Below are 24,388 nucleotides of genomic sequence, written 5' to 3'. Positions count from 1 at the left end.
AACTGTATGTTGGCTGGAAAAACATAAAAATTAAAGCCCCACATTATAATAGTTGGTTAGAGAAAATAAAAAGTTACAGGGAAAAATGTATAGATTTGAACTTTACATGTAAAAGCTTTGCCTGAATGTGTACAAAGATGTGAACTCTACCAAGATGGCATAAGAAAATGGAGATATATTCTGCCTGGATATTTGGCTAGCGCTAGCACGTAATATAGTAAAATTAAGAGAGAGTAGGATGTACATAGACTTTATTTATACCTTTGTGAGATAAGAGATTGTTTCCGATAAATTCTCGGCTTAAAGAAAAATATCCAACACATGAGTATAGGTACATATTAATTGTTCCAAAAATTTTCACCAGTACTACCTCTACAAGCTTATAATAGTTAGTTGCCTTAGAATCTATTTTTTATTGTAAGAGCCTTAATGGGTCTTGCTTATAGAAGAAGGGAGCTTAATATTTTAGATTGTCTTGTGACATTGCATGCAATAGATTGAATATGAATAACTTCTTATTATAGAACTTGATTTTTGAATCTGAATCTGAATCTTTTTCTTTGTCACCAAGTACTATTCTGGACAGTTTTTGGCTTGTTGTCACCGATTTTTGAATCTGAAACTTGCATAAGAAAGTTATGAAAGATATCTTAATTCTTACAAATGTTGGTTCCTTCATCTTTAGATGCACGATTTGAATTGTTAGCATTATTTTTGCCATAGGGGCGACCTCAATTGTGGGTTCCTCACTGAAATTAAATAAACTTTTTGTGTTTAGTGAAATACTTTACCTAATTATATCATATTGTTCATAACATAACTGGGGCAATTTTTTTTTTTTGGGTAGGCTATTGAAAAGGGTCGAGACCCAACACCAAGTGAGCTCCATTTGCACGTCCACACACATGATCACGATGGAAAATCTTTTGTTGATGAGCGAGCACGAATTGTTCATGTAAGTAGAATTTATAAAATTATCGACTTTTGACATTCATATTCTTTTTATTTGGAGAAACTTATAGTTAGTATTCTTTATTATAATTTTAATGTCTCTACTTATTGCAGGAAAGATATGAAGAAATATTACGTGAGAAAATTGAGTCTGAATCTGATATTGATCAACGTGACGCATATTATCAAGCTGCAGGTGGAGAAAAGAAGAGAAGAATATATGGTCTTGGAACTCAAGCAAAAAGTTACTATGGACCAAATCTTTGTATCTCTTCTCAATCTGATGCTTCATCATCAATACTACCATCTGTTTCTCAATCTGCACCGATGAAAAATATGGATGAGTTCGTGAAGAAATTGATTCCTACATTGACTGATCACATGATTCCTATATTACTTGAGCGCATACGAGGTGTAACTTCTTTACCATCACATCAATCAGCTGATACTCCTATTGGTGACGCATCATCAGCAACACCTATGGTGCCTAATAAGGTTGTTTCAGATGATGACCATATTTCTTCTCCCTAGCATTAGTTTTTCTTATCTGATTTTTGTTAAAGGAAAACAAATTATGCAATAACAATTACGAGTTCTAAACATTAGTAATTGCTAGATGTTTGATACTTGGTGTAGATGTTTTGGACTTAATATTAGATGAATATATGTTTTGGTGCACGGGTTATATATGAAGTAACATTTATGTTATATGAATATTTGTTATTATTAGGATGTTTAATAATTTACATTTTCTATATATTATAAATAAATAAATAAAATGAATAGAAAGAATTATACCTACGACAAATTTAACGATGGAAATTGCGACGAATTTTGGGAATAGTTAAAGAATTAAAATTGGTGACGGATTGCGACAAATATTAATTGGTTGCCAAAAGTTTGCGACGGATTAGTGATAAATTATTTTCGTCGTAAAATTATAGGACGACGAATTCATTTATGTAATTTGCAACGAAATATATAAATCTAGCGACAAAACTTTCCGTCGCTACCATTTTACTACGGATATCATATGTCGCTAAATCGTCGCTAATCTTGCTACGGAATCAATTTTGCCGTCGCAAAGGGGTTAGCTACAAGCAAAATTATAACGGTCAACATTTCATCGCTAATCCATCGCAAATATAGTTTAGCGACGGATATATGTCTATTGGCGACGGATTTATCCGTCGCTAAACACTGTTTTTTTAGTAGTGGATGTTGCGGGGTCTGTCCCAACATCCATCTCAGTGTTATAGAGGCTTCATAGACAGTCAGTTAGTATTGAGTCTCTTATCTATGTATATATGTAAATATTCTATTTTGAGACTCGCGTTGCCATTTTGGGCCAGATTTTTATTAGTTAAGTTGTTTTATGTCCTTGCATTGCATGGAGTTATTCTGTTGAGTTAGGTTTCTGCTGAGTTAAGAAAGTCAGGCCAAGGGTTCATCATACTATGATGGCCGTTGGTCAAGCGGGCCCCCATTGTCTAGTGGTTTAGGACATCTCTCTTTCAAGGATTCTCCCTTTCAAGTAGGGGTTCAACAGAGCTTTATTTAAAGAACATTAACGATCACTTCGACTTATGCGGACGCTTGGGGCTAGCAATGGTCTTCGAGTGCCGGCTACGTCCAGGGTGTAGGCTCGGGGCATGACATTCAACTGAGCTCCTAGAGACAGTGTGCCACATTCTTAGACTTCCAGGACACCAAGGAATCACCAAATCTCACCACATAACCTGTAATAGACCTTCTAGTATTAGGACAACTAGCCCAATCAGAGTCACACCAACAAGTTAACATAGTGGTAGGTTTAGCTTATAACCAAACACCTTGACCTATAGTTCCCTTCAATTATCTTATTACCCTTGTAGCTACTTCCTAATGTGACCTTTTAGGAGACTGCATGAACTGACTGAGAGTTTAGACTGCATAACTAATGTCAGGTCTTGTAATATTAGCATAAAGAAGCTTTCCAACTAATCTCTGATAAGCAGTAATGTCATGAAGGACCTCATCTCTAGTAACACCATTCACCAAATCATATTCCACTGAGGTAAGTCTTAGGTTTGATTCAAGAGGAGTCATAGTAGGTTTAGCACCAGTGAGCCCTGCATCAGCAATAAGTTCTAAAACATACTTTCTTTGATTCAAAACAACTCTCTTGGAGGATCTCAACACCTCAATCCCCAAAAAATATCTGAGTTCTCCTAGATGTTTTAACTTGAATTGTTGATGTAGATTCTCCTTAGCTTCTGTAATCATCTGATCATTTTTGCCTGTGATTAATTGATCATCAACATAGACTAGGACAATGACAAGTCCTTCATTCTTCTTTAGAGTAAAAAGAGAGTAATCATGTGCACTCTGAGTGAAATCAGCAGACAACAAGGCAGTAATAAGCTTCAAGTTCCATTGTCTAGAGGCTTGTTTTATCCCATACAAGGACTTGAGTAACTTGCAAACTTTTGTCTCCCATGGCTTCCTGAAACCTTCAGGCATCTCCATATATACCTTCTCATCTAGATCACCTTGAAGAAATGCATTGTAGACATCCATTTGATAGAGATTCCATCCCTTAGATACTGCTAGACCAATCACACATCTAACTGTTACCTTGGGCTTTCTTCATAATCTCTGGTTGTCTAAGTGTTTCTGCCATTGCCCATTCTAATGTGCTTGTAGTTGTATCAGTACCACCAATAAATAAGTCCTGTTACATTTTGTCTATATCTCAAATACACTTAAAATACGTCATATTATCTTAACAATGCATCGAATACAACTACCAATCAATGTATTCTCATATCTTTTTTTTTTTTACTTCATAGACATTCTTTTTTAAAAAAAAAAAATGAAGTTTGAAGGCTTGGAAGGGGATAAGGAAAAAAATGAAAATTTGCAACACTAAAATTTAAAGGATAAAGAGTACTAGAGCACGAACCATGAACGTGGATTTTATGTAATTCTCATCAAACTCTTGAGGATTTTCAGCACTATGATTGAGGAACACTTCCAAAACGTCACTCTTTTCAGTGTGGTTCTTTTTCTTTTTCTCCAACCGCTCATTGATCAAATCACCAAAAAGTTTAAACAACTTAGCAAAATGAATGTTTGTGCGATACCTTATTTTTTGAGGATCAATCTTTTTAAGTATATATGGAGAAAACATCAACTAGGTTGATCTTGCCAGCCTCATCTATGATGCCCCAAATCACCTCCTTCAACTCAACCTTTATATTTTGAAAACAATTATATGAACATTGTAGTACATCTAATGCATCATTCGGTACAAAAGAAAGTAAAAACAAGGGGTCAACGAGGTTACTCAACTAATAATTGTTATTAAACAATATAATCACATTCTTCAACTTTACCTTTGAAGCCGTAAAAGGATCGACCAAATCCTTGGAGAAAAGGGTGTTCGACAACAAATTGAGACTAGTCTTGAAAGCAACTTGTCCTACATCCACAACTTTACCTTCTTGACAACATTTTGCACAATAATTAATCAATTATTTCACCTTTTGAGACCTCATGATTCGCAATTGAAAAACAACATTTATTTCTTGTTGTGAAAGGATCAAATCCTTCATCATACCTGTTGGCACTTGGCAGTCTCATATGCTGGCTGAGATCAAGATAACAAAAGTAGACATGTTTAGTGTGATTGGATTATTTTCATGAAAAAATAAATATTTTGGATACACTACTAAGAAAGTCACAATTTCTCAAGTGCGTTCATTTAAATTAATATCCATTGAATCTCGAAAACACTCTTAAATTAATCAATATTAATTTATCGATTAAATAATACTTCTATAAAATAATAATAATATTTCATAATCCCGAAAATATTAATTTAGAGAGATTTTAGTCTACCAGAAAAGATATTAAGTGTCTTGTGTCTACTTGTCAACTTTACACAAGTTTAAGTGTCTACTTGTGCACACTCAAAGTTAGAGGAATAAATATAAAATATTATATCGCACACTCATATATTATGCCTCAAAAAAGTTATTCACGGTTGTTGAATAATTACACAATGCCTAACCTTTGAATAATTTTCTCGGTCTATAAACTACTTTCATCCGATAATAATGTTAAATGTATATTGTACTGAGGCCTAACTTTTGAGGAACATTTTTGTTCTACAATAACTACATTTAAAAAAAATATATATCACTTATTTTAAAACAAGTAAATAATGCTAAAAATAATTTATATAGGACCATAGTGATGACCACTTGCATTATATGAAGAAAAATACGAGAAGAGATCTAGAAGACAATGTTTACCTTGTAAGGTTCGAGTTAATTTTTCATATAATCATTTAACTTAAACTTTTATATAAAAGTTATTTAATTAGTATTTTTTTTACTTAAAATCATTCAACTTACAAATTAGAATTAATTAAACTAGTTTCTGGAAATTTAATATCTTCAAACTTACGAGTTCTTTTATAAGTCAATAAACTATTTTTTGTCACTTCAAAATTACTTAACTTATGTTATACTAACGCACCACTAAGTTCGTTGTGAAATATTCAATGTGTTGTTATATTAACGCACCACGCGGAAAAAATAGGAAAAGAGCATCAAGTCATCACCCATTGAAGATCAATAATAGGAACTGATGTAATAAAATTGGGTTAAACCGATGAATTAGGACCCCAAAATTTGAGAATCGAGCCATATTAAAAACCTCACCATGACCTATGAGAAATATGAAATTATGAAATTTTGTTATAGTTAAAGTATAAGTCATGAGATCAATTATATGACATGATTTTAAATATCAAATTTACGTGATTAACGTTATCCTCAAAACTGAACAGGAAAGCCACCTCTGTTCCTCTTCTGTCCAAGGAGTCCCTATTCGCCATTCTACATATGCTTTTGAACTTTTTTGATTGGAATCGTTTTGAAATTCCAGATAATAAGGTAATGACCAATGCCATTTCTTGAAGGGGATTCAGAAAACAAATGAGTTCCAACAAATGACAAAAATGACCATAAATATCTTGCATCCAAATAAGATTTTTTGTAACACGAAAGTAGGTAAATAGCAACAATGGCTACAAAACATGTATTTGTTAAAATCATTTAAGGATTCTAAGAGATGTAATGAGTGTCTGATGAAAGGAACTTATAGGTGAAACGACCACACAATCAAAGTTCTCTAAAATACAAAAGATAAATTGATGAGGCTCACGTGCACAATAATCAAGAATGATGATTCTAATAAAATTTCTATGGTGAAAGGTATCAGATAATAGGTACTTCATATTTATCAAAATGGTTTACAATCAGGCAAGGAGAAAGAGGTAATCGACATAATATGTTTAATTAAGGAGATGGTGTAATGACAGTTAACATTGGCATGGAGAACTAATTCGAATCAACACAAATGATGAGCAAGTTGACAAGATAACTTCACCCACAGAAGATACTTATTGTATACTGACCACAAAAATCCCCAGAGATACGATGCATATTATGAAAACATCTATATTGTTTATCTTTCTATCGGATGTAAGGTTATATAATAAGAAAGAAGAGTACAAAGGATTATCATATTAAAAAGGACGTGAAATAGGTTTATAGTCACTTGTACTTGTATTGAATTATAACTATTTAATAGAAAAGAAGATAGAAAAAATAATAATATTACATCAAGTATTGCAAATGTTTCCCTAAATAGACACGATATAGAAAATCTTTTGTCGTCTACAAAATCAAAAACTTGTAATTCTGCCACAAGATAAAAAGTATAGAAAATTGTGATATACTAATATACAATTACATAGATAAATCTTAGGAGCAAGGGAGGTGATGGGGAGAACAAATAAGTATAGACTTCACAACATCACATACATCAAGTATTAAAATCTATAAAGTGAACTAATTATACACAGAGAAGAATGTTTAGAAAGATTTGAATATAATAAAGTCCAAGAAAAGCCCAAGATCACCGAGGAAAACTTCTAAGGTATATATTATAACAATTATTATCTAAAATACTTAATACAAAACAAGAAAAAAAATCTCTTTAATAGTATTCTTAAGAAATTTTTTCATCAATAGGAATAAATACAAAAGGATGAAGCTTCTAGACACCTCTAGAGTCATGTAAGTAAACCTAGTTACATCCATCCCTTCCACTCCATATTTGTATAGTCAGAACTAGAGATCTTATTGTAAAGAATGATACCAACTTTATATAAAGACATAATCTATTACATGTTATTGTCAGATCTCATTAAAATTAAAATCTCAAGCCCAAAAGCATAACATGAGATTTTGTTATGTGTTAAGTATTTTAGATTAAAATTGTTATAAACTATGTCGGAGAAGTTTTCCTCCGGTGAGCTTGGTAATTTTAGGGCTTTATTAAATTTAAATCTTTCTAAACATGCTTCTATGTGAACTTATGTTTTTCTGCTTTTGCATCTTTAAACTTAGTTCAAATGCTTGACGTATGTGATGATGTGGAGTCCATACTTATTTCTTCTCTCCCCCCCCCCCCCCCCACAACCCTTCCCTTTCCTACTCCTCTTAAGATCTATTTATGTAATTGTGTATTGGTATATCACAATTTTCTAACCTATTTACCTTGTGGTTGAATTACAATTTTTTTGTTTTGTAGACGACTGAAGATTTTTCGTACCGTGTCTATTTATGGAAATATTTGCAACACTTAAGGTAAATATTATTTTGCCCGTTCGTTGAAATTAAATAATTATAATTCAATATCAGTACAAGTAACTGTAGATGTCACATCCTTGTTAAATATGACAATTCTTTTTACTCTAAAAGAAATGAGCACCAAACAAACATGTAATAGCTCCTTTTGGACAAGGGATGAGGATAAAATCTTTCAGAATACCCTAGGAATTTACTCTAAGGATATCAACCTATTGACGAAGATACAAGAAGCATTTCCAGGGAAATCGTTTGATGATATCCTAGATCACTATAATATATTTGTCGAAGATGTGAAGGCCATTTACGTTGAGTCTGCCCTTGTTCCATTACCTAATTATTCAAAAATGCAAATAAGGTAGGTTTCCTTTATAGTTCTTGAGGACAACGTCATTAATCATCTAAATTGAAGATTATAATCATGTTTTATAAGTTATCGCACGACTTACACTTCTATTAAAATGGAATTTCAAATTTTCTATTTCGCAGTGGCCATGTTAGTGTGTTTTTAAGCATCTCAACTTATATTATTAAATATAGAATATAGTAATATTAATTTAGAAGCTTAGAATAAGAACACCACCATGAACTCTGAGAAATAGGAAATTTTGAATTTTTGTTATAATAAAAGTGTAAGTCATGTATGACAGGATTATAAATATCAAACTCACATCGATTAACGTTATCCTCAAGAACTGTACAGGAAATCACTTGTGTCCCTCTTCTTTCCAATGAGTCCCTATTCGCCATTTGACATATGCTTTTGAACATTCTGATTGGAATCGTTTTGAATTTCAAGATAATTAGGTAATGGCCAATGCAAGTTCTTGAAGAGGATTCAGAAAACAGATGAGTTCCAATAAATGACAAAAATGACCATAAATATCTTGCATCTAAATGAGATTTTTGTAACACGAAAGTAGGTAAATAGCAACAATGGCAGCAAAACATGTATTCTTTTAAATCATTTAAGGATTCTAAAAGAAGTAATGAGCGTCTGGTAAAAGGAACTAATAGGTGAAACGACCACACAATCAAGTTTTCTAAAATACAAAAGATAAATTGACGAGGCTCACGTGCACAATAAGCAAGAATGATGCTAATAAAATTTCTATGGTGAAAGGTATCAAATAATAGTCATAATGTTATCTACTATATAGGTACTTCATATTTATTAAAATGATTTACAATCAGGTAAGGAGGAAGAGGTAATAGACAAAAGATGTTTAATTAAGGAGATGGTGTAATGACAGTTAACATTGGCATGTCGAACTATTTCGAACAAACACAAATGATGAGCAAGTTGACAAGATAGCTTCACCCACAGAAGATACTTATTGTAAACTGCCCACTAAAGTCCCAAAGATATGATGCATATTATGAAAGCATCTATGTTGTTTACCTTTCTATTGGGTGTAAGGTTTTATAATAAGAAAGAAGAGTACAAAGAATTGTCATATTAAAAAGGATGTGAAATACGTCTATAGTCACTTGAGGTAAAAAAACAATATTTACCTCAAGTATTGCAAATGTTTCCTTAAATAGACATGATATGGAAAATCTTATATCGTCTACAAAATCAAAAACTTGTAATTCACCCACAAGATAAAATAAATATAGAAAATTGTGATATACTAATATACAATTACATAGATAGATCTTAAGAGGAGCAAGGGAGGTGATGGGGGAGAACAAATAAGTATGGACTTCACAACATCACATACATCAAGAATTTAAATCTATAAAGTAAACTAATTATACACATAGAAGAATGTTTAGAAAGATTTGAATATAATAAAGTCCGAGTAAAGCCCAAGTCACCGAGAAAAACTTCTAAGGTATAGATTATAACAATTATTATCTAAAATGCTTAATACAAAACAAGAAAAAATCTCTTTAATAGTATTCTTAAGAAATATTTTCATGAATAGAAATCAAATACAAAAGGATGAAGAATTTAGACACATCTATAGTCCTGTAAGTAAACCTAGTTAAATTCATCCCTTCCACTCCATATTTGTATAGTCAGAACTCAGAACTAGATATCTTATTGTATAGAATGATACCAACTTTATATAAAGACATAGTCTATGACATGTTATGGTCAGATCTTATTAAAATCAAAATATCAAGCCCAAAAGCATAACATGAGAAAGAAAATAACAAGAAGGTTTACACCAAGAAATAATTTTTTTCACAACAACACCTATAAAAGTAGAGATTAATACAAACCCTAATGTGAATCAAGTGAAATTCAAAAAGTAAATGGAAGAGGAAAAACGGGAGGTCATGGACTATTTAATAAAAGATTGAGATTACAGTAATCATGATTGATGAACTGAGGATAAGAAAAACCTTCAAACAAGAAAATATAACAGTCAAAAGTCATGAATTGAGGATAGTAACAATCAAGATTCAAGAACTGAGGATTGTAAAAAAATTTAAAAATAAGAGATTGCAACAATCGGACATTCAAGAATTAAGGATAGGAATTGTTGGATTGAGAATTCACTCCAGCAATGGCTAAAACTTTTATTCGAGAAAATAAGAAAATATGATATTTGATCTCAATATCAAGAGTGTATTTATAGTGATAAAATTATAACATATTTGATGGAAATGATCTCAAATAACAAAAAAGTAAAGAAAATTATGTTAATTCCTTTTACAAAAGAATTTGACCAAATCACATAATAATAATTGGATTTCCCTATTTGTTTCTTTGTAAAGATCTTTCTTTTTAAAAAAGGATTTGACCGAATCACATAATATTAAATGTATTTCCCTATTTGTTTCTTTTAAAGACAATGACTACACATTCAATATTTTTCCTAATTTAAAAATGGCTATCCCAATTCCGTATTTGGTAAAGTAGCTGAAAGTTATGTAGTTGAAAAAGTGGCGGAGAACTGACGGAGAAATGGTTGAGAAAAAGCGGAGAAATGACGATGAAGCGATGAGAGAAATGTAGGGGAGAAGTGAGAAGTTAGGATAAAAGTAGAAGATGAATTGATTTTTTTTTTTTTGCATTACGTATTTTTTAAATAAAAATAGTTGAGAGTGTTTTGTATTTTGGAAATGAAAAATAAGTATAAACATATAGCATAAAAATAGAGGTGTCAATTTTGTAATAAAAAAATATATTTTCAGATGGGAGAGGTTAGAACTCCTGCTATTTACTTACATTTTCTCTTTTCAAATAGCGGAGGTTCTAAACCCCCGCTATTTTCTTTTATTTTCTGTCAACTACAAAAAAACCCCGTATTTAATGCAATTTGTGGGCGGTGTAGCTAACCTTTGCTATTAAATCCCCACAATTTAGGAGTGTACAAGGAAAAATATTTGGTGAACAAATTGTAGCAAATCATTCATCAATTCACACTTGCATTTTTATACTACAGTTTTCATGCATACATACATACATATATATCATCATACTATATTCAAAGTGCAAAGTTGGATTATCATTATTTTTATCCTTACACTAAATAAAAAAGTTACAAATTTTTTTAATTAAATAAATTTTAAATAGTAATCATATCATATCATATTATATCTATGACATCCAACTTTCAAAAAGTGGGTATTTAGTATTTAGGTATTAGTATAATAATATTAATCATCTATGCCATCATTAGGGGTGTACATGGTCGGGTTGGTTCGGGTTTTTCAAATATCAAACCAAACCATTTGTGTCGAATTTTTAAATCTATAAATCAAACCAAACCAATAAAACTCGGGTTTTTCAACCTCGGGGTTTTTCGGATTTTTTCGGGTTTTCGAGTTTTTTCAGGTTTATCCGCTAAAGTATTCATACAAACATATAATTTACTTATACTTCAAATATTTCTTCAGTCCTACCAAAATACAACTATCTAAGGTGTTTCTTAAGAATACAACACAAACAATGATATGATTAATGACACTAAAATATCCAAAAAAATAAAATAATAATAATAATAATAATGAAATCGCGTAAAACAAATATTGCAAATTAACAAGTCATAATGAAAATGATCATAATTTAAAAATACTAAATCATGATAAAATAAGTTTAATAAGTATTAGTTACATGACTAAATATTAAAGGAAATTAAAATTAGATTATGTACTTTTATTGTCTAAACCAATGTAAAACCAAAGAACAAATATTCAATATTATTGTCATTCTTAGTGTTAAATTGATTTTCTTTTTGCATTAGTATTAATTTGATTTTGATTTAAGTTTTATTATAATTAGCAACATCTATGGACTATAATATTTATGGAACAATTCAAGATTCTAAGTTTCAAACTTGAAATAATATATTAAAAGATAAAAACTATGAAAAAGTATAAGAAATATTTAAAAATTCTATCAAAGTAAATATTTTTATGTATAAAATAAAATTTTAAAATTATATATCATAATGTCGGGTTGGTTTGGTCTCGGTGTCACGCCCCGAGCCTACACCCTGGGTGGGACTGGCACCCGGAGACCATTGTTGGTCCCAAGCAAACCCTTGGTCTGACTTTCTTAACTCAGCGGAAACCTAATTCAACAGAATAACTCAATGCAATGAAAGGTCATAAAACAACCCAACTGATAAAATCTGGCCAAAAAGGCAATTCGTGTCTTAAAATAGAATATTTATATATATACATAGATGAGAGACTCAATACTAACTGATTGACTGTCTATGAAGCCTCTATAACACTGAGATGGATGTTGGGACAGACCCCACAACATCCTAATAAAACAAAACTAGGAACACAAAATAACAGAGTCCTCCGGAAGTCAATGAGGCTCACCATTGACTCTGGAGTGTTCAGTTGGATCAACGGCGTGCTGGATGCTAATCCTGGGTACCTGCGTCTGCCTCATCATAAGATACAGGCCAACTGGCATCAGTACATTGAATGTACGAGTATGCGAGCTGGAAAGCTAAACAACAACTTAAGCTTGAAAGGAATACAAAGGAACTCTTACCTTGGCTCTGCTAGACTCATGAATAACCGAACTTAATATAAAGCAATAAGACATATGCAATATATATAAAGCTTGTAAAACAATGTAAACAACTTAGTTCGTTAAGGATAAAACAATAACAAACTCAACTTTACCTATATAAAAGTAATATAACTTTAGTGGGAGATTCTTTAACCGACAACCAACACTATGAGCCCTAGTGATGATACAACGTTTTACCTCACGTTGCCCAAGGACCATTCTATACCTTGCCGTGATATAGGACCTTACTTAACTCAGTGGGTCAACTAGCTTAATCTTACGTGATCATCTAAAAAGAATGACCCGTTAAGTCCCATGTTTGGCTACATGGTTCTTATAGAGAGTTGAGTTAATATGAACTCACGTCCCCAATTCGATGCTCAATACTACTCCCAAAATACTTTAGCTCAGAAGTGTTTTAAACACATCTTTCTTTAGTTTGAGATAATTGCTCAAAGCTTAGCCCAAAGGCTCTTTTGGAATCAATGTTCGCTCTTCTTTGCTCAAATGTGAAAAACATTTAGAAACTTCTTTGGAAATACATAGTTCCCTAATAAGTTTTGAGAAATGAACTCAACTCTATACTCTTGGCTTAACTTGAAACTTGAGCCTTAAAACGAAGTTAAAACGTTTAATAAAGACTCTTGAAAAACTTTAAAGACTTGCTTTGACTTGCTTCTTAACTTCTAAACTTGACTTCTAACTTCACTTGACTTTGTTCCTAACTTTCCTCGAATTGGAGTACGGATTCAAGGGTAATGATCTCATGTTTATGTATGAGTTCTTGACCTTTAGACGTACCTTGGAGTGTGGAAAACAACTATAAAACATATGTACATTACCAAGGAACATATATGAAAGAGTGGGGAAGGAATGAGGAAGAATGGTGTCCTTGGCGCTCTGAGAGGCACGGGGCGCCAACCCTCAAACTTCAGAGGGGCTTGCTGGGCGCTCTGCTAGGCGCGCCGCCCCAAGGGCTGGACTTTAGAGTCCCTTCTGGGGCGCGCTGGCTAGCGCGACGCCCCAACCCTTTCTCCAGAAAACTCGACTTTTCTTATTTATTTTTCCAACTCTAAACCACCTTAACTTTCAAGGTTCTAGCCCTAAACACTTGGAATCATAAAACCCCTCAACATACAATAGATTTCAACTCACAACACAACGGAAACATGTCCCAAATCAACAAGGATTTCAACAACACAATCATAAGAATTCAACAACCACAACCAAATCCTTTCTCGGAAATTAAAACGAGCTTGGCGTGAGGGTGATGAACCAACCCAAACAGTATGATCTCACATACCTTAATAGGGATCACCCCCGACGAAAACCATGATGATCTTGACAAAAACCTTGCTTCTTCTTCTCTTTCTCCTCTTCTTTCTCTCTTCTCTCAAAAGCCCTAACTCTCACTTTAAAAGAAAAACTGATATAAGATCAGTTTAACACTTTACTATAACCAAAAGAAATGGCTAGGGAAAAGACCAAAATACCCTTACAAATTCGGGCTAACTGCTCTGCCAACATCCCAACTTCTAAAGGGCATAACTCAGTCATACAAACTCGAAATCGAGCAAACTCGGCGGCGTTGGAAAGATCATTCCAAAGGATTTCCAAACATAACTGGAACTACACCTAACTCATCCTGATCTAAGAGTTATGACTGTTCAAAGTTGACCAAAACTCACTTTTTCCCATACTTAAACCAAATTTCCAGATTTTTGAATTCTTTCCAAAAATGATTATTTCAAATTTCCAGCTTCTTCATAGTTATTTCAACTTACACGATGTTACAATATCTCCCCCTTGGGATCATTCGTCCTCGAATGAGATTACTCTTACTAGGCTAAGGGTGTAACATCTACTCAACACCCAACAAACAATCATGCAAACAACAACAACATGCTCACTATAATTTAAAGAACACTAAGAAGGAAATTAGTACCTTGATCTGCATTTCCTCTAGTTTCAAAGAGATGTGGATATCTCTTTTTCATGTCCTCTTCGGCTTCCCAAGTAGCTTCCTTAACAAATTGGTTCCTCCAAAGGACCTTGACTGAGGCTACCTCTTTCGTTCTCAAACTACGAACTTGGCGGTCTAAAATCTGAACAGGAACCTCCTCATAAGATAAGCTCTCCTTGATCCTAATACTTTCAGTTGGTAGGATCAATGAAGGATCGCCTATGCACTTCTTCAACATGGAGATATGAAATATCGGATGAACCGCTACTAATTCCTGTGGTAGCTCCAACTCATAAGCAACATTGTCAATCCTCTTGACTATGCGATAAGGTCCAATACACCGGGGATTAAGTTTCCCCTTCTTACCAAACCTCATAACCCCATTAATGGGTAAAACTTTCAAATATACCCAATCTTCTACTTCAAACTCTAACGCTCTTCTCCTAACATCGGTGTAGGATTTTTGACGACTCTGTGCCGTTTTCAACCTCTCTTGAATCACCTTCAACTTCTCCATAGCTTGGTGAACTAAATCTGGTCCTATCAACCCTGCTTCACCAAATTCAAACCATCCAATAGGAGATCTACATCTTCTCCCATAAAGAGCTTCATATGGAGCCATTTGGATGCTAAAGTGATAACTGTTGTTGTAGGCAAACTCAATGAGAGGTAGGTGATCATCCCAACTCCCTTTGAAATCGATCACACAAGCCCTCAACAAATCTTCTAAAGTCTGAGTAGTGCGCTCTGCTTGCCCATCAGTCTGAGGATGAAAGATAGTACTTAAGTTCACCTTTGAACCCAAGCCTTTCTGAAAAGATTTCCAGAACTGTGCAGTAAACTGTGCACCTCTATCTGAAATAATGGAGACTGGGACTCCATGGAGTCTCACTATCTCTTGAATATATATATTGGCATAATCTTCTGCTGAATAGGTAGTCTTTACCGGTAGAAAATGGGCTAACTTTGTCATTATGTCGACAATTACCTAAATAGAATCATACTGTATGCGAGACCTTGGAAAACCTGTGATGAAATCCATATTGATCATCTCCCACTTCTATTCTGGAAGTTCTATATTCTGCGCCAACCACCGGGCCTTTGGTGTTCAACTTTCACTTGCTGGCAATTTGGACATTTAGCAACAAATTCAGCAATGCCTTTCTTCATGTTATTCCACCAATAAACTTATCTCAAGTCACGATACATCTTTGTGGAACCCGGATGAATGGAATATCTGGAGCTATGAGCTTCCTCTATAATCTCTCTTGGATTCATCCACCATAGGCACACACAATCTACCTTGATATCTCAACACACCATCTCCCCTTGTTCAATAGCTAATACTTTCTGGTTTTGAACATTTGTCTTCAACTCAAGCAAAATGGGATCTTGGTCTTGTTTCTCTTTCACTTCTGACACTAATGATGACTCGGCCCATTCGTCACCGCTATACCTCTTCTGTGGAATCCATAAGTCTGAGTCCCAGGCGTGCCAGTCTGTGCATATCTTTTGCTAACTCTCTCTTCCCTTCTTCAATATGGGCGGTGCTACCCATAGACAACCTGCTTAAAGAATCAGCAACAACATTAGCCTTACCTGGGTGGTAAAGAATACTCAGTCATAATCCTTGAGTAATTCTAACCACCTCCCTGTCTGAGATTAAGCTTTTACTGATTGAAGACTCTTGTGATCAATAAATACATCGACATGCACACCATACAAGTAATGACGCCATATCTTCAAAGCGAATACTACAACAACCAACTCTAAGTCATGGGTTGGGTAGTTCTTCTCATGAACTTTCAACTGTCTGGAGGCATAGGCTATAACCTTGCCATTCTGCATTAAGACACAACCCAAACCAACTCTAGATGCATCACAATACACCACAAAACCTTGAGTACCTTCTGGTAAAGTCAAAACTGGAGCAGTAATCAACCTCTTTTTCAATTCCTGAAAGGTTTTCTCACAAGCTTCAGACCATTGAAATTTCACTGTCTTCTGAGTCAACTTGGTCAAAGGAGATGCAATAGACGAGAACCCCTCTACAAACCTTCTATAATAGCCAGCTAAACCGAAGAAACTCCTAATATCAGTTGGAGATGTGGGTCTAGGCCAATTCTGCACTGCCTCAATTTTTCGAGTATCAACCTTAATTCCATCACCAGACACAATGTGGCCTAGGAATGCCACAGACTCATGCCAAAACTCACACTTAGAGAACTTGGCATACAACTCCTTATCTTTCAAAGTCTGAAGAACTATTCTGAGATGGCTAGCATGATCTTCTTCAATCCTTGAATAGATTAGTATGGCATCAATGAAGATGATGACAAACATATCTAAATGAGGATTGAAGACTCTATTCATAAGGTCCATGAAAGCTGCCGGTGCATTGGTCAAACCAAAGGACATGACCAAAAACTCGTAATGACCATATCTGGTTCTGAAATCTGTCTTTAGAATATCACATTCCCTTACTCTTAATTGATGATAGCCTGATCTGAGGTCAATTTTTCAAAAACAGGTGGCACCCTAAAGCTGATCGAAAAGATCATCAATCCTCGAAAGAAGGTACTTATTCTTGATGGTAACCTTGTTCAACTGGCGGTAATCTATACACATCCTAAGGGAACCATTTTTCTTTCTCACAAACAAAACCGGAGCACCCCAAGGTGAGACACTTGGTCGAATGAAACCCTTATCTATGAGATCTTTCAATTGCACTTTCAACTCTTTCAACTATGCTGGTGCCATTCTATATGGAGGAATAGAGCTAGGACGAGTATCTAGAAGGAGGTCTATGCCGAAATCTATTTCTCTCTCAAGAGGAATTCCGGGTAGGTCATCAGGAAAAACTTCCAGAAATTCTCTGACTATAGGAACTGACTGAAAATGAGGTATCTCAACACTAGAGTCATTAACTCGGTATAAGTGATAGATACAACCCTTCGAAACTAACTTTCTCGCCTTAAGGTACTAAATGAAACGACCCTTAGGCACTGCTGAACTACTACTCCACTCTAAGATTGGCTTATTCGGAAACTGAAACTTGACTACTCGAGTTCTACAATCTAATGATGCATAACAAGCATGAAGCCAATCCATACCTAGAATGACATCGAAATCTACCATGTCTAACTCAACCAAATCAGCCATGGTGCTCTTGTGATTGATGGAAACTGGACAATCACGATAAACTCTTTCTGCTAGAATAGACTCCCCAACAGGTGTAGAAACACAAAAAGGGTCACAAAGTCTTTCAGGAATAACATCAAACTTATTTGCAACATAAGGAGTTACAAAAGATAAACTTGCTCCTGGGTCTAGCAAAGCATGCACATCAAAAGCAAAGACTTTGATCATACCAGTGACAACATTTGGAGAATTCTCTTGCTCATGGCGACTGGTGATTGCATAGAGGCGGTTTGCTCCTCCGCCAGTACTAGAAGTAGCTCCTCTAGGTGCCATCCTGTCTAGGGGAGCAACTGATGAAGCTTGAGCCCTATTGCTCAGATTTCCACTACCTTGCCTGTTCTTAGGGCACTCCTTCATGAAGTGACCCTCTTGCCCGCACTTAAAACAACATGTCTGACCATCACGACATTTCCCTGGGTGGGTTCTACCACACCTAGCACATGCAGGGGTCAAACTACCTCCTTGTGTCACACTACCTGAAGACTGTGCTGGTCTAGCCTTGAAGTCCTTCAAATTCTGGCCATTATGTTCGCCTCTGTATCTGGGTGCAGGTGCCCTAGCAGATGATAGAGCAGGTCCCTTCTGCCTTTGTTGAAAGGACGAATGATTTGCATTACCTTTCTGCTTCCCGGACTCATTACCGGTCTTAGCTTTCTTATTTCTGAACTCTTCCCTGTCCCTCAGTTTCTCTTCCTCAACCTGCTGCACATAAACCATCAACTTTGATATGTCCATGTCCCCGATAAGCATTGCAGCCCTACCTTCCTTACTCGACAGACAAGACAACCCAACTACAAACAAGCTCATTCTACTCTTCATGTCCGCAACCATCTCCGGAGCATAACAAGAGAGTTGGGTGAACTTCAACCTATACTCATGAACACTTAATGAATCCTGCTTAAGTGTGAGGAACCCACGTACCTTGGCCTTTTTCAATTCTCGAGGAAACGCCCCAAGAAAGCTTCCTCAAAACAGGCCCAACTCACAGGTGGTGCATTCTTAGCTCTACCCCTTTCCACTGGTCAAACAAAGTTCTAGCAACATCCTTCAATTGATACGTAGCTAGTTCAACTCGCTCAGTACCTGCCACATGCATCACATCAAAAATCTTCTTCAACTCCTCAATGAAGTTTTCTGGATTCTCAGTAGTGCTCGAACCTGTGAAACTCGGAGGATTCATCCCCAAGAACTCACGAATCCTTGAAGTGTCAGCTCTTTCATATCGAGCTCCCCTGTGCTGACCAATCTGATTAGTTACAACTTGACTCAGAATTCTAATTGCCTCTCTGAACTCGGCATTAGAAACTTCCCCTTGTGGTTGCACTCCTGGGGCATAAGGTAACTCTTACTCCTCAACATAACGTCTAGGAAGACGCCCTCTGCCAACTCTTCGTGGAGGCATGATTATCTGAAAACACACACAAGCACGAATTAGAAAGAAACCTTTGAAAGATAAACTCTAACGCACGAGATGAGTGTGAAAGAAATGAGAAATCTTCCTAAATGTTGCAGCCTCCTAATTATAGATGTGGTGCGCTTCACACCGATAACTAGGACTCTACAGACACGGCTTCATAGACTCCCTAGAACTCTTGAACTCTGATACCAAGTTTGTCACGCCCCGAGCCTACACCCTGGGTGGGACCGGCACCCGGAGACCATTGCTGGCCCCAAGCGAACCCTTGGCCTGGTTTTCTTAACTCAGCGGAAACCTAATTCAACAGAATAACTCAATGCAATGAAAGGTCATAAAACAACCCAACTGATAAAATCTGGCCAAAAAGGTAACTCGTGTCTCAAAATAGAATATTTATATATATACATAGATTAGAGACTCAATACTAATTGACTGACTGTCTATGAAGCCTCTATAACACTGAGATGGATATTGGGACAGACCCCGCAACATCCTAATAAAACAAAACTAGGAACACAAAATAACAGAGTTCTCCGAAAGGCAAGGAGGCTCACCACTGACTCTGAAGTGCTCAACTGGATCAATGGCGTGCTGGATGCTGATCCTGGGTAACTGCGTCTGCATCGTCATAAGATGCAGGCCAACTGGCATCTATACATTGAATGTACGAGTATGCGAGCTGGAAAGCTAAACAACAACTTAAGCTTGAAAGGAATACAAATGAACTCTTACCTTGGCTCTGCTCGACTCATGAATAACCGAACTCAATATAAAGCAATAAGACACATGCAATATATATAAAGCTTGTAAAACAATGTAAAAAACTTAGTTCGTTAAGGATAAAACAATAACAAACTCAACTTTACTTATATAAAAGTAATATAACTTTAGTGGGAGATTCTTTAACCGACAAGCATCACTATGAGCCGTAGTGATGATACAACGTTTTACCTCATGTTGCCCAAGGACCATCCTATATCTTGCCGTGATATAGGACCTTACTTAACTTAGTGGATCCACTAGCTTAATCTTACGTGATCATCTAAAAAGAATGACTCGTTAAGTCCCATGCTTGGCTACATGGTTCTTATAGATAGTTGAGTTAATATGAACTCGCGTCCTAATTCGGTGCTCAATACTACTCCCAAAATACTTTAGCTCAGAAGTGTTTTAAACACATCTTTCTTTAGTTTGAGATAATTGCTCAAAGCTTAGCCCAAAGGCTCTTTTGGAATCAATGTTCCCTCTTCTTTGCTCAAATGTGAAAAACATTTAGAAACTTCTTTGGGAATACATAGTTCCCTAATAAGTTTTGAGAAATGAACTCAACTCTATACTCTTGGCTTAACTTGAAACTTGAGCCTTAAAACGAAGTTAAAACGTTTAATAAAGACTCTTGAAAAACTTTAAAGACTTGCTTTGACTTGCTTCTTAACTTCTAAACTTGACTTCTAACTTCACTTGACTTTGTTCCTAACTTTCCTCGAATTGGAGTACGGATTCAAGGGTAATGATCTCATGTTTATGTATGAGTTCTTGACCTTTAGACGTACCTTGGAGTGTGGAAAACAACTATAAAACATAGGTACATTACCAAGGAACATGTATGAAAAAGTGGGGAAGGAATGACGAAGACTGGTGTCCTTGGCGCTCTGAGAGGCGCGGGGCTCTAGCCCTCAAACTTCAGAGGGGCCTGCTGGGCGCTCTGCTAGGCGCGCCGCCCCAAGGGCTGGACTTCAGAGTCCCTTTTGGGGCGCGCTGGCTGGCGCGACGCCCCAGCCCTTTCCCCAGAAAACTCGACTTTTCTTCTTTATTTTTCCAACTCTAAACCACCTTAACTTCCAAGGTTCCAGCCCCAAACACTTGAAATCATAAAACCTCTCAGCATACAATAGATTTTAACTCACAACACAACCGAAAACATGTCCCAAATCAACAAGGATTTCAACAACACAACCACAAGAATTCAACAACCACAACCAAATCCTTTCTCGAAAATTAAAACGAGTTTGGCGTGAGGGGGATAAACCAACCCAACACTATGATCTCACATACCTTAATAGGGATCACCCGCGATGAAAACCACGACGATCTTGACAAAAACCTTGCTTCTTCTTCTCTTTCTCCTCTTCTTTCTCTCTTCTCTCAAAAGCACTAACTCTCACTTTAAAAGAAAAACTGATATATAATCAGTCTAACATCTCAATATAACCAAAAGAAATGGCTAGGGAAAAGACCAAAATACCCTTACAAATTCGGGATAACTGCCTTGCCAACAACCCAGCTCCCAAAGGGCATAACTAACTCATACGAACTCGGAATCGAGCAACTTGGCGGCGATGGAAAGATCATTCCAAGGGCTTTCCAAACATAACTGGAACTAAACCTAACTCATCCTGAGCTAGGAGTTATGATTGTTCAAAGTTGACCAAAACTCACTTTTTCCCATGCTTAACCAAATTTCCAGATTTTTGAATTCTTTCCAAAAATGATTATTTCAAATTCCCAGCTTCTTCATAGTTATTTCAACTTACACGATGTTACACTCGGGTTGGGTTTTTTTAGTTAAAACCAAACCAACCCAAATATAGTCGGATTTTTTTTTCAACACCAAACCAAGTCAAACCAACCACTAATCGGATTTTTTGTTTCGGTTTGACTTGGTTTGCGGTTCGGTTCGGTTTTGTACATCCCTAGCCATCATACTAAAAAGCTCAAATATGCGATCGAACTTTTGAAAAAGGCTCATTTATGTAATCCGTTACAAGTTTGGCTCGTCTATACTATTCGGTTAACAATATAATGGCATGGAAGAACTTTTTCTCCAACAGAAATAGCATAGACGAACCAAACTTTTAACGAATGACATTAATAAGCCTTTTCTCAAAGTTCGATAACATGTTTGAGTCTTTCCCATAAAAGAATACAAGGAACAAAATCGTTATTCCATGATTATGTGATTAGTTTTCGTTTATTTCAACAGATTTTATTATTGAGTTAATTGCATTAATTAAGAAACTAGATGTCAAATATTTCTAAAGCAATATGATCCAATGTATTCAAATAATTAGTCACAGATCACAAATTCAATATATAATTAATATTATTCAGCACATTATGCAAGTTTCTTTTTAATATGATCCGTACATCGATTAATTACTATACTAATTTAGAAAAAAAAACCTTGTTGTAATCGAAAAAACAAGGGAAAAATTTCTTTTCACACTTGACAAACTCCGCCATCATGATATCGTTAGCAACCTGATCACGTCGTTCTCACGGAATCAACAAGCTTTTTTCTCCAATTTGCAACTAAACATTATATAAGCGATGAAATTAGAAAAACAAATCGATGATATCTTACAAAAAATAAGAAAAAATATTTAAACGGTTGTTTAAAGGCCATTAATTAATGCACCAAGTTGTTTAAATAAAACATATGTAGGAAGTTATACCTTAAATAGTAGTATTTGGATACAACTTCATGACAGCTCTTAACGACGTATCTCCAGCTATTTGCCTCAATTTTCGAACAAGTACTAATTTTGTGATCTTATTTTTCTATACATTAAAAGACATCACATAATTAATTACATAGAATAATAATAAATTAAAAATTTTACTCACACAAAATTGGATAATAATAAAAAAAAAGTCACCTGAAAATCTTCATAGTATTTTGAGATCAAAACTATTCTTGATGGATGTAAATATTTGGAAAGCACATGCAATAAATCATGAAACTTTATGCGAGAATTCGACTTCGGAAAAACCTTCTTGATTTTCGAAGAAGCACCTAAGAAAATAAACAAAAATAATAACATATCATCCTTCAATTTCGTATACTAAGAGGGGTCTATCGTTCGATAGCTGGTTAGACAATTATGCAGTATTTGATATCTGCGTAATTCACATTCAAATCCACTACCAAACGATAAACCCCTATACATTATATGACATAAAATAAAATTATAAATCCTGAATTGCTTACCTAATAAGCAACTAGGACATCTAAAACTTACTACAAAATTTGGTAAAATATGTGAGTTCATATTAGAAGGCCAAATTATGTATTTTTTAGGAGCCAAATAGTTGTCAACCCCAGAGTCAAAATCTTGACAAGTTGGTCGAAATTGTTTGGATGAAGCTTCAATTACTTCTGTATTTCCTAATATTACTCTGCAAAGTAACATATGCCTTAATCCATTCTCATCTTCCAATGCCGATAGTACCCTTCAACACAACAAAAAAAAATAATTAAAAATAATTAATTAATCTCAGATATTGTTTGACTTTACATCAAATTCAAAAAGAAAAGTTATTTTAAAATTTTATCCTCTAAAATAATGTGTGAATACAAATCATTTCATCAAAAGCAATCACATGACATTATTTTTTATTCGCAAACTAAAAATAAAATTGTGACACATAAATTGAAACAGAATACTAAATGTTTCATTGCTTACCCGTGGATATATGCAGGATAAAGATGAACACCAATACCAAAACATCCTCCAGATTTTGGTTCAGTAATGGAAGAAAATCCATGTGAAATAATATTACAAATTTCATCTTTGGAAGAACCAAACCAAGCATATTTAATATTAGCATTTCCACCACATTTCTTCCGCATTGCTTCGGAATAAATACGAAAACTTTCTAACCTCGCTTGCCCCAATATAGTTGAACATGAATTTTTATGTATAGCCACAACTTCAACTTCCTTTCCTAAATGCCCCATTCCACTAAGAAAACCCGCCTTAATTAAATCATGTTCCTTGTTACGTTCCTCTAACTCGATCATCCCATTTCTCTTGAACGACCTGATAGTACAATCGAATCAAAACAATTATTTATACATACAATTACTAAAATTTTGAGTATCATATGATAATCTAAAAGTTGAATTAATAAAATTAAATTTTGAATTTGTTTCTGACCTGAAGGAATTATGTAATGTTGGACTAGGAGACTCGACTTCTGAATCGAAAGAGAGTAACATTTTTTTATTTTCTATTGTCATGGAAACTTGATCATTATGATCTCCAAATTGATCCATCTAAAAAGTAAGTAAGAAATTAGAAAAATGAATTTAGATAAATAGTTGGAGAAACTTAGGCTCTAAGAAAGTATTATAATTCCATTTATTACAAGACATAAAA

General features: G+C 34.9%; 2 protein-coding genes across 2 annotated transcripts in view; both read right to left on the bottom strand.

The window, feature by feature from the left end:
* Positions 1-24,388, bottom strand: part of LOC125815695 (protein NSP-INTERACTING KINASE 3-like) — a 451,704-nt gene that overhangs the window by 419,628 nt on the left and 7,688 nt on the right. The window lies entirely within an intron of this gene.
* Positions 22,682-24,388, bottom strand: part of LOC125816015 (probable inactive poly [ADP-ribose] polymerase SRO2) — a 103,665-nt gene continuing 101,958 nt past the window's right edge. The window contains exons 2-6 of the mRNA XM_049495605.1: positions 24,167-24,285; positions 23,693-24,049; positions 23,218-23,459; positions 22,886-23,022; positions 22,682-22,787 (exon numbers count right to left, since the gene is read on the bottom strand). Coding sequence (XP_049351562.1) covers positions 22,683-22,787; positions 22,886-23,022; positions 23,218-23,459; positions 23,693-24,049; positions 24,167-24,285 — 960 coding nt within the window. The 3' untranslated portion in view covers position 22,682. The remainder of the gene's footprint in view (positions 22,788-22,885; positions 23,023-23,217; positions 23,460-23,692; positions 24,050-24,166; positions 24,286-24,388) is intronic.

Source organism: Solanum verrucosum, unplaced genomic scaffold, assembly GCF_900185275.1.
Source record: "Solanum verrucosum unplaced genomic scaffold, falcon-dt-bn FXZP01000085.1, whole genome shotgun sequence".
NCBI classification, from domain to species: domain Eukaryota; kingdom Viridiplantae; phylum Streptophyta; class Magnoliopsida; order Solanales; family Solanaceae; genus Solanum; species Solanum verrucosum.
The sequence above is the reverse complement of the archived record's forward strand: the minus strand, read 5'-3'. Positions and strand labels throughout refer to the sequence as shown.